This window comes from Erythrolamprus reginae, chromosome 1 (assembly GCF_031021105.1).
Source record: "Erythrolamprus reginae isolate rEryReg1 chromosome 1, rEryReg1.hap1, whole genome shotgun sequence".
NCBI lineage: Eukaryota > Metazoa > Chordata > Lepidosauria > Squamata > Dipsadidae > Erythrolamprus > Erythrolamprus reginae.
Window position 1 is genome coordinate 250,713,003 of NC_091950.1, and position 11,545 is coordinate 250,724,547.

The 11,545-nt window shown below is 36.8% G+C and overlaps 1 protein-coding gene across 1 annotated transcript in view; it reads left to right on the forward strand.

The window, feature by feature from the left end:
* The window catches only part of APOB (apolipoprotein B), a 50,517-nt gene that overhangs the window by 14,112 nt on the left and 24,860 nt on the right, over positions 1-11,545 (forward strand). Inside the window, exons 8-16 of the mRNA XM_070732802.1 lie at positions 1,737-1,959; positions 2,574-2,801; positions 3,091-3,208; positions 3,310-3,456; positions 4,652-4,860; positions 6,515-6,755; positions 7,651-7,827; positions 9,101-9,295; positions 11,372-11,539. Of these exons, the coding sequence (XP_070588903.1) occupies positions 1,737-1,959; positions 2,574-2,801; positions 3,091-3,208; positions 3,310-3,456; positions 4,652-4,860; positions 6,515-6,755; positions 7,651-7,827; positions 9,101-9,295; positions 11,372-11,539 (1,706 nt within the window). The remainder of the gene's footprint in view (positions 1-1,736; positions 1,960-2,573; positions 2,802-3,090; positions 3,209-3,309; positions 3,457-4,651; positions 4,861-6,514; positions 6,756-7,650; positions 7,828-9,100; positions 9,296-11,371; positions 11,540-11,545) is intronic.

The following is an 11,545-nucleotide window of genomic DNA, read 5'->3' on the forward strand; positions in this document are numbered from 1 at the left end:
TCAGCTGCCCAGCACATGCATATTGGCTGGAGCTGACATAGGGCAATGCCTTGTGTGCTCTCCGATATGGACCGGGAGTCACTGCTCACAGTCACTGATGCCCTCATCACCTCGAGGCTCGACTACTGTAACACTCTCTACATGGGGCTACCTTTGAAAAGTGTTCAGAAACTCCAGATCGTGCAGAATGTAGCTGCGAGAGCAATCATGGGCTTTCCCAAATATGCCCATGTCACACCAACACTCCGCAGTCTGCATTGGTTGCCGATCGGTTTCTGGTCACAATTCAAAGTGTTGGTTATGACCTATAAAGCCCTTCATGGCATCGGACCAGAATACCTCCGGGATTGCCTTCTGCTGCACGAATCCCAGTGACCAGTTAGGTCCCACAGAGTTGGCCTTCTCCGGGTCCTGTCGACTAAACCAGTGATTTTCAACCTATTTTGAGCCGCGGCACATTTTTTACATTTAAAAAATCCTGGGGCACACCACCAACCAAAATGACACAAAATGACACCCTAAGACACTCTCCTCTCTTTTTCCATCCCTGTCTCCTCCCCACCCTTGTGTGTGTGTGTGTGTGTATACACACCCTTGAACCATTTCCAAAAACAGGTGAGGGCTGGAGTTTTTTTCTCTCTTATTCTTTGGGTGCTTTTTATCATATGCTTTAAATAAAGAGTCACTTCTCTCTCTCTTTTGTTTCTCTCTCATTCCTCTCATTCTCTGTCTCAATCATTTTCTCATTTCTCTTTTTCCTCCCCTTTTTGCTCATTTCTCTCTCTCTCCCCCTTCCTCTCCTTTTCTCTCTCTCTCTTGCTTTCTCTCTTTCTTTCTTTCTCTCTCTTGCTTTCTTTCTCTCTCACTCTTACTTTCTCTCTTTCTCTCTTTTCCTTCTCTCTCTTGCTATCTCTCTCTCTCTCACTCTCTTTCTCTCTCTCTTGCTTTCTTTCTCTCTCTCTCTCTCTCTCTCACTCTCTCTCAGCAAAAAGTTGTGAGAGACCGGAACCTGAGCTTCATTCATTCGCGGCACACCTGACCATGTCTCACGGCACACTAGTGTGCCACGGCACACTGGTTGAAAAATACTGGACTCAACAATGTCATTTGGCGGGACCCAGGGGAAGAGCCTTCTCTGTGGCGGCCCCGGCCCTCTGGAACCAACTCCCCCCAGATATCAGAATTGCCCCCACCCACCTTGCCTTTTGTAAGCTCCTTAAAACCCACCTCTGTCGTCAGGCATGGGGGAATTGAGATATTCCCTTCCCCATGGCTTATAAAAAATTTATGCATGGTATGTCTGTATGTATGATTTGTCTCTTAAATTGGGGTTCTTTTTAAAATTAACTTAAATATTAGATTTGTTTATATTGTTTTATTGCTGTTGTTAGCCGCCCCGAGTCTGCGGAGAGGGGCGGCATACAAATTTGATTAATAAATAAATTAATAATAAATAAATGGCTCCGCGTGCTACCTGTGGCACATGTGCCATAGGATCGCCATCATAGCTTTGCTTATTCCCCATACATACCAGAGGCATCCATATTGCACTTCGTTCCAGAGGATCCTTCAACTTTTAGGTGGGGCATGAGTGATTACAGTTGGAAGGACCTGCAGTTCAGACAAAGCCAATTCTTGAAATAGCACAAAACAACTACTTGTTATTCAACTATCCTTTGAGTTTGGCAGCGATGTAATGGTATTGTTTTGAAAGATATTTCTTTCCCCCCCTCCAGTTACTGGCCTGACAAAGAGAGAACTGTCTTTGGAGAATGTGGAGGCCAAAATTCTCAGGCATGGTGATGCCGTTCTGAAAAGTCTTCAAGAGTTAAAAAAACTGTCAGTCTCTCAGCAGAACCATAAAAGAGCCAACTTGTTCTACAGATTTGTTACTGGACTGAGAAGCTTGCACAATAGCACACTTGGCCCCATGGTGCCAAAGTTGGTGGAAACTTCCAGGTATTTCATCATCATCTGTTGACTTACTGTAATAGAACCCTACAGTGGAAATAAATGGGCCACCAGTCGCATGCCTTGGCCGTATGACTTAGCTGTAATCACTCTCACATTGAGGCTAATACTGGCAAATATAAGTCAGGAAGAATAGTTGACAAAGATTTTATCAATACAGCATAGAAGACTCAGTATTGCTATGTGGGTAATCTACTTATGTGACAAGATTTTTTACTTCATCCTATATATTTTCATCTCTAGTGTAGAGAAAGCCCAATATCAAAGGGTATGTGGAAGAGAGAAAGTAATCCACTCCCACTTACTTAGTTATTATTTATTTAAATTGACTGGCTGCCCAATTCCAGTGGACTCTGGAATATTGTTGATGGACAAAGTTTGTTTTGGAATCAGCCCACAACCTGATTGTTTCAAAACCTTTATGTTTCATCAGATAACTAGATTTTATCAATATCCTTGGAATGACCCAATGGGTTGGCTAACACACACGATCCTGTCAACCTACATTTAAAAAATGAATCTTTTTGCATCAAAATTAATCTACAAAAATCATTTTAATGTAATTCCTCTGCATCCTCTTTTTTGTTTTTTGTTTTTAATAGAGCCATCACAATCCAGGCCCTGATTCAGTGTGGAACCCCAGAATGCTTTGGAGCTCTCCTTCAAATATTGAGGACTAGCAACATTGACCCTCTGGTGGCAGATGCAGTCACGTTCAGCTTGGGACTGCTACCTTCTCCATCCACTAAAACAATACGGGAGATTCTAAATATGGCTGAGTATCATCCGAGCCGAGCTTCTTTCTATGCCTTGAGCCATTCAGTGAACGGGTATGTGACAACTTAGTACATTTTTCATAGAAGGAGATGTTACTTAGGAATATAATTTATCTAATACAGCATTCACTAAAGTTGTCATTAGGAGTGCAACTGCTAATGAATTGCTTAAAATAAGCCGCTATTGACATTTTAATGGACTGAAAATGAGCATCTTATTAAAAAGTCTGAATCTGCCAATTACCTATTTTACATATTAAATTATTAAATTATTAAATTAAATTATTATTAAATTATTCTGCATTTTTGATAGATGTTTCAAAGTTTTCTTCTTATCTTTCAGATTCTACTTCTCAAAAAAAGAAATTACACCAGAATTAACAGATGTCGCAAACTTTGTAACATCTTTGATCAGCAATGGATGTTCAGGAAATGAGGACCTGACCTACCTGACCTTGAGGGTAATTGTTTGTAAAAGTACCAACTTTTAGCATTGCAGATTAATATTCCTTTGTGGGGAGGAAAAAAAACTAAATTTATATTTTCTGTTGTGGTTTCACAGGCCATTGGCAATATGGGAAATGTTTTGGAAAACATCAATAACAATGTGAAAGAATCCCTAAAACTATGTATTCGAAGTAATGTTGCATCCCTTGACATCCAGAAAGCAGCTATTCAGGCACTGAGAAAAATGGAGCTAAATGATGAGGTAAAGCAGATTATTTTGTAACTTAATATGCTTTTTCAAATATTCTGGCTTTTTGATGGTTATCGAACAAATCCTATATTTAAAGTACAACAAATTTCACATACATCAGTTAAATTAGTTTCAAGGTATTGTTTTGATTAAAAGTGAAGTCATATTAATATCAAAAATGGACTTTAAACATTTTGATTTTCCATAGGAATGTAGCTTATGATTCCTTTATTTGTGAATATATAATAGATTGAGTTCATTAAGTCTTTTCTGATACATTTTATGCTTAAGACCTTCCACCACTTTTGTAGCCCGTCTTTGGACCTGTTCAATTTTGTCAATATCTTTTTGTAGGTGAGGTCTCCAGAACTGGAATACTGTGTTCAGAATGGTGGAAGGTCTTAAGCATAAAACGTATCAGGAAAGACTTAATGAACTCAATCTGTATAGTCTGGAGGACAGAAGGAAAAGGAGGGACATGATCGAAACATTTAAATATGTTAAAGGGTTAAATAAGGTCCAGGAGGGAAGTGTTTTTAATAGGAAAGTGAACACAAGAACAAGGGGACACAATCTGATCAAAAGATCAAAAGCAACATGAGAAAATATTATTTTACTGAAAGAGTAGTAGATCCTTGGAACAAACTTCCAGCAGACGTGGTAGATAAATCCACAGTAACTGAATTTAAACATGCCTGGGATAAACATATATCCATCCTAAGATAAAATACAGAAAATATTAAAAGGGCAGACTAGATGGACCATGAGGTCTTTTTCTGCCGTCAGACTTCTATGTTTCTATGTTTTTATGAATAGACATTTGGAGAATTAGATAAGCAATAGCAATAGCATCTAGACTTATATACCGCTCCATAGTGCTGTATAACACATACTGAATGGTTTACAGAATCAGCATATTGGCCCCAACAATCTAGGAACTCATTTTATCGACTTGGGAAGGACAGAAGGGTGAGTCAATCATGATTTGGTCAGGATCGAGCTCCTGGCTGTGGGTGGAGGTAGCCTGCAATACCGCATTCCAAGCCATTGCACCACCACAGCTCTAGTGAGCTCTAAATGTGAAGCACTAAATCCTAAATGTTTCCTACTATAGCAATTAAACCAGTATACCATAGCAAATCTAGCATAACAATTAAACTAATCACAGCTACTTAGGAAAATACTACAATTTTTTATTTTATTTCAGGATCGTGGAATGCTAGTTAAAGTCTTCCAGGAGGCCTCTTCCCCAGCTGAAAAACGTTTAGCAGCTTATCTCCTGCTGATGAAATATCCTTCCAATGACTTTCCCAAAATCATTAAAACTGCTTTGAGGGACAAGAATGAACAAGTGAAAAATTTTGTAGCTTCCCACATTGCCAATATCTTGGAAACTACTGATTTTTACAATGAACCGTAAGTCATTTTCAAATCTGCTGAAATTGTTTAAATTTTAGTTCGAGTTATACAAATCTAAATAATAAATAAATAAAATAAATAAACTTCATAAACTGTTTCAAGGTTCCCACTCATTGCATTCCAAAACAACTAGACCCAAAGATAGTTTCTTCCCCCAAGCCATCACTCTGCTAAACACCTAACTCGCACAGCACTGTTGTATGCCTAAAGGTATCTACTCATGGAGTAGGCTATATTGCTATTATCCTTGTCATCTTTTCATCTTCCCATATTTCTCACCTCTCATATTTCCTATTACCTTCACCTAATGGTATATTATGATTTATCAATTATTGCTTGTATCTTATGATTTATGATCTATGACTTATCATTTTGTTGCTTGTATGTTTACTGCGCACTTGTGCACTGGAGACAGTTCCTTGTGTGTTCAATTACACTTGGCCAATGACGAATTCTATTCTGTTCTGTTCTGTAACTCAAAGCCTGATTCCATAATTAGATGTTCTGTGAGGCCAAAATTAAATAGATTAACTTTAATGCCTTTGTATGGGGGCTAAAGAGCACCTCTTACCAATTGAAGCATGTATCAAAGAGAGCTGAACAAATCAAAAATGGGTCTGCCTCTAAAGCAAAAGGTTTTCCAAAATACCCTGTGCAGTCTTGATGCTCTTGGAATATTGCATGGATGAGGTGAATGGAAATCATATGACTGATATAATTGGCCTACCTGACGCTGGAGAGGCTGCATGAATCCCAGCAACCAGTCAGGTCCCACAGAGTGGGTCTTCTCCGGGTCCCGTCAACCAAACAATGTCGCTTGGCGGGACCCAGAGGAAGAGCCTTCTTTGTGGCGGCCCCGGCCCTCTGCAACCAACTCCCCACAGGGATTAGAATTGCCCCCACCCTCCTTGCCTTTCGAAAGTTGCTTAAAACCCACCTCTGCCGCCAGGCATGGGGGAACTGAGATATACTTTCCCCCTAGGCCTTTACAATTTTATGCATGGTATGTCTGTATGTATGATTGGTTTTTATATAATGGGCTTTTAACTGTTTTTAGTATTGGATTTTTGTTATATACTGTTTTATTGTTGTTGTTAGCCGCCCCGAGTCTGCGGAGAGGGGCGGCATACAAATCCAATAAATAAAATAAACTTGTTTTTTTGAAAAATGAAAGCACAAACAAAGGCTTAAGCAAAGTTGGTCTCTTTGGCATGTAGGCTGTTAATCTGAACTGTGAGGCAAAATTGCCTTCTCCTATATTCACTTATCTAAAGTCTTTAAAAACAAACTGTCTTAATTGAAAGTAACAAGGGCTTTTAGGAAAAATTTAAATGTTTTAATGTCAAATGAAATATTTTGTTCTTTGAGGGCTCTTAAAGCTCATGATTTCATTTTGAAAGCTATTTTAGAATTTTTGACTACAGTTTAATTGATATGACTGCAATTAAGCAGTAATTCAGAGTTTAGATATAAGGTCTCCCCTTCAGATCACTTTTTCTTTCCTCCCATCAGTGAAGCTAACACACCAGCTATCCAATTGTGAAAGAGATCCCTAGAATGATACAGTAGATTTACATTACTGAAAATTACCTCAGCATTGTTAGGATATTTGTTTAACTTTCTTTTGCTTATTTGGACATTCTGTAATTAGGCTCAGAATCAAAATTCAGGAGGCACTTAAAGGAAGCCAGATGCCAACAGTTAAAGACTTCCGAAGATTTTCACGAAACTATCAAGTTTCTAAGATGATGACTGTCCCATGGTCTGAGGATCCTTTCACAGCAAAATTGGAAGGAAATCTGCTGTTTGACTCAAGCAGCTATATAGCTAAGGAAACCATGCTGAAAATGACATTAGAATTATTTGGAATGAGACCTCAGGATATATTTGAGGTACAGCAGCTTTTAAATGCTTTCTTCTTCTTTCCTCCTGTTTATTTATTTTTTCTATCCCTCAGTAATATTGTTATTAAAGTATTGCATTATTTACCATTTTATTTAAATACTGTATTGGAACCCAAAGCTCTCAAAACAAAATTTAGTTTTAAAAGTCCACCCTATATAAAAATTGCAGGTACAGGGTCACATCATCACATCATCAAAACATAAATAATGGTCTTAGTAATCAATTAGAATTAGAATAAAATTGCTAAATCTGCAGCTGTTATGACCATGCTAGCATCTTGATATCAAAGGGCAAAGTCGTTGTATGCATTGATAACCAAACACAACACCAGGGAGTCATTAATTTTATATTTGAAATTCCAAAAAAGTTGAAATCATTCTCTTTATTTACATTGCAACCCAATCATTAAACATGTGGAATTAAATCACTTTGAAATCAAGATGCTTAGAATTTTAGTTACCATCACTCACAAATCTGCAGTGATACAATTAACCTCCTCTTCCCCAAATTCATAATTCATTTGTTTTAAACAACTTAATCTTAAACACTGGAAATTAATGAAGATTTAATAGGTGAATAAAACAAACCAAAAGAAAGTAAAAGTAAAAAATCTAAACTATTCCAATGTTGTTATAATGTTGTTGTTGACTAGGTGTCTTTCCTGAACAAGAAATTCTAAAAAATCCTTTCCTGGACTGCATTTAATTTGGGGCTATTAAAGATCTAAATTTTGTACTTCCCAATGGAAAGAACAATTTATCTTCCACAAGATTTTCTAAACTGGTATTTTGGCCAAGGAGCACCTACGGAACTGCCACAAAACGTTTAGACAAATTAACACAAGCTTTCCAAGTAAAATGTCTTTCATTTTCATTTGACCAGATTGGCCTGGATGGGAAAAACTTAGAGCCTACTATTGAAGCAATGTTTGGGCCAGGAGGGTTTTTCCCTGACGCTGCTACCAAAGCTTTGTACTGGATTGATGGCAAAGTACCAAAAGAGATTTCTGAAGCCCTTTTTGATTATTTTGGATATACCAAGGATGCAACACCACATCAGGTAGGTATTTTTGTACAGTTAGTTTTACAAATCATTTAGCACCTCTGTAGAGTGTTTGGTCAAGTTTAGCAGAATGCTAAAATAACTGAACTACTATTAAGTTCAGATGCTAATGCACTTACTGCAGGTTTCTCCGAGTCTTCGAAGAGGGGCAGCATACAAATCTAATAAATTATTATTATTATTATTATTATTATTATTATTATTATTATTATTATGTCAGTACAACACAGCAAACGAGATCACTATGCTGGATTTCGTATTTCATCACCAGTCGGGCGCTTCCCAAGCACATAGGACTGCTTGATGTAGCGGCGAATTATGTTTGCCGATCCCAGTAAAGCGGCCTTTTGCAATTGACAGATGGAGATTTTGTCAATTCCGATGGTTTTCACATGTCTGCTGAGATCCTTTGGCACTGCGCCCAGCGTGCCAAGTACCACCAATTATTATTGTTGTTATTATTATTATTATTATTATTATTATTATTATTATTATTATTATTATTACATATTATTATTATCTTTATCTTTATTATATTTAAGTAGATAAATTTAGGATTACCAATAGGTATGGCTTAATATCTAATTCAGTTTATTTAATGCTGAGTTTGAACTTCCAAAGGAGTTGCCGTTTTTCTGCAACACAAATAGCACTAATAGGCTACTGGGCATCATTTGGAATTGTCCTGCTGTAAAGTGATTCGTTGAAGGTCTACCAAATGTCTCTTTAACAATATGGATAAATATTCAATTTTCATACTCTAATTACTTTAATTTATTGTATTTCTATGCTGCCCATCTCCTGAACCATTCTGGGCAGCTTACAACAGGATATAGAAAATACAGTTTAAAACATCATAAAGGGTTAAAAAAACAGTTAAAAATCACATACATACACATAATTCATACATAATATTCATTTTCCTATGTGTTGTCAAATCAAAAGGCCATACATAAAACAAAACTTGAGTTGGTAAGATCCTAGCAACTGAGGTTCCTTTACAAAGAAGTGTTCGGTTTTTGATCTGTCCCCATATTCTTTTGGATTTACCAGCAAATTTTACAAGCTGTATTTATTTCAAAGTACTTTTTAAAATAAAACATTGAGAATTTCTCCAGATTAATACTTGAAACCCGAAGCTTTTTCTACATGTAGATTTAGTAAAATTTATTGAAAATGTGGTATTGTAATCAAAGTTGGTTTAAATTATTTTTTCAAATGAGATCAGAAATTCCATAGTGGAATTAATTTCTCCTTCTTGTGTTCTTAGGATATTATGAAAGGAATCATGCTTAATTTTGAGAAAGTGCTTAAAGAAATCTCCAGCAAGCAGCAAACACCGGATGTCAAAGCTTATTTCAGACTCTTCCAAGAAGAATTGGGCTATTTGAAACTCAGTGATATTAACTTGCTGGGAAATGTGATTCTGAAAAGCTTTAAAACCTTGCAGAGCATACCTCAGAAAGTAAGTCTTCAAATACTAAACAGTATATTCTATGTTCTTTTTTATTTCCTATTCATTAATCAGTCTAATTAACCACTAACCAATTAAATTTGTATCCTCTATGCCCACTTAACCATGAAACAAAGAAACATAGAATTCAATGGGAAATTCTTCTGAGGTGCGTACAAAATTACTAAGAGGCAAAAAAAAAAAAGAGAGAGAGAGAGTAGCTTTTATTCTGAATTTATTTATTTTTTATGTTGTTTTATCTCTTATAATTCCATGGAAGCTGGATAAAAGGAGGCAGTATGCAGGCCTATTAAAAAATAAAAGATTTGCTTTGTGGAAATTGGATTGCTGAGGATGAGCAAGCAAGATAGCTTTTGTTTTTTAAGTAGTAGTCTTTCACTGTGCTGAACCTGACAACCAGACTAGATGAGATGCCACTTACATTGTTCCAAATTGTGGGATGTATTTTTTTTTTTAAATGAAAAACGGATCTGGGAATCTGATTTGGATACCAAACTCTGAAATGAGAATGGATGTTATGCTTTTTGCTTTCTATTGAGAACTAAGAGGGCGGGGAAAATATTTACTGACCCCTCACATCCTGGACACAAATTGTTTCAACTCCTACCCTCAAAACGTCGCTACAGAGCACTGCACACCAAGACAACTAGACACAAGAACAGTTTTTTTCCGAACGCCATCACTCTACTAAAATAATTCCCTCAACACTGTCAGACTTTCTACTAAATCTGCACTTCTATTCTACTAGTTTTTCTCATCATTCCTTTCACCCATTTCCTCCCATGTTGACTGTATGACTGTAACTTGTTGCTTATATCCTAAGATTTTTATTAATATTGCTTCTTCATTGCTTATTTGACCCCTATGACAATCATTAAGTGTTGTACCATATGATTCTTGACATATGTATATTTTATTTTATGTACGCTGAGAGCTTATGCACCAAGACAAATTCCTTGTGTGTCCAATCACACTTGGCCAATAAAAATTCTATTCTATTCTATTCTAAGTGGACTGAATAGGAAGTTTTTATTAAAATCCAAATATTAATTTTTCTTCCATTGCAAATTGAGGGCAGATGGAAAGTGATCTGGATTGGAATTATAATAGGAACAAAAGATTGATGTCCCTTAATCCCCCCCATTGGAGCCCTAATCCAGATTAATGCATTCCTTCTATACAGTGTTCCCTCGAATTCCGCGGGGGATGCGTTCCGAGACCACCCGCGAAAGTCGAATTTCCGCGAAGTAGAGATGCAAAAGTAAATACACCATTTTTGGCTATGGACAGTATCACAAGCCATCCCTTAAGACTTTAAACCCCTAAATTACCATTTCCCATTCCCTTAACAACCATTTACTCACCATTATTACTGGTACTCACCATTGAATAGGACACTTAGTGATCCTGATATTTATAAACATAATTATTTATTAACAATAATTATTTTTCTTGTTATTTATTTGCAAAAATTATTAGTTTGGCGATGACATATGACATCATTGGGTGGAAAAAACCGTGGTATAGGAAAAAAACCGTGAAGTATTTTTTAATTAATATTTTTTGAAAAACCGTGGTATAGGCTATTCGCGAAGTTCGAACCCGCGAAAATCGAGGGAACACTGTATTGCTTTTTTAAAAAGACATTCATTTTCGTCTGCTGTTGCAAGTTCATAGGAACCTTCGCTTCCAGCCTCCCAAACTCCAAGTCATGTTATTGCGAATGTTAATAGACAATATCTGGGGATATTTAGGCTCCCTACTTCTGTGTTATACTTTTTGTTCAATACAGAAACCGATGCATATTCTCTGTGGCTCCAGTAAACAAATCCCACCCAATATTAAGCTACAAAAATTTTTAAAGAAAAACCAGCAGAGGGAAGCAAACTCCCTCTAATAATACCTATTTGCTTTTATTTGGACATATGTTGCACTATGTAAGGCCGATATATAAGTAACTGAATTTTCCTTGAATCTTTATTCAGTTTTCAAAACATGAAGCTAGAAAAACTCCATAAGAAGGATGCAAATGTTAACATATTTGTTTTTCTATGTATTTGCCTACAGATTGTCCAGGCCATTTCCCAGGGGGCTGAGAATGATCTCATGGTTCATTACATCTTCATGGACAATGAATTTCAGCTGCCCACAAGTGCAGGACTGCAGCTACAAGTAGCTCTGTCTGGAGTAGCCACCCCTGGAGCGAAGGTTGGAATGAAAATTTCACAGAGAAATGTGAGT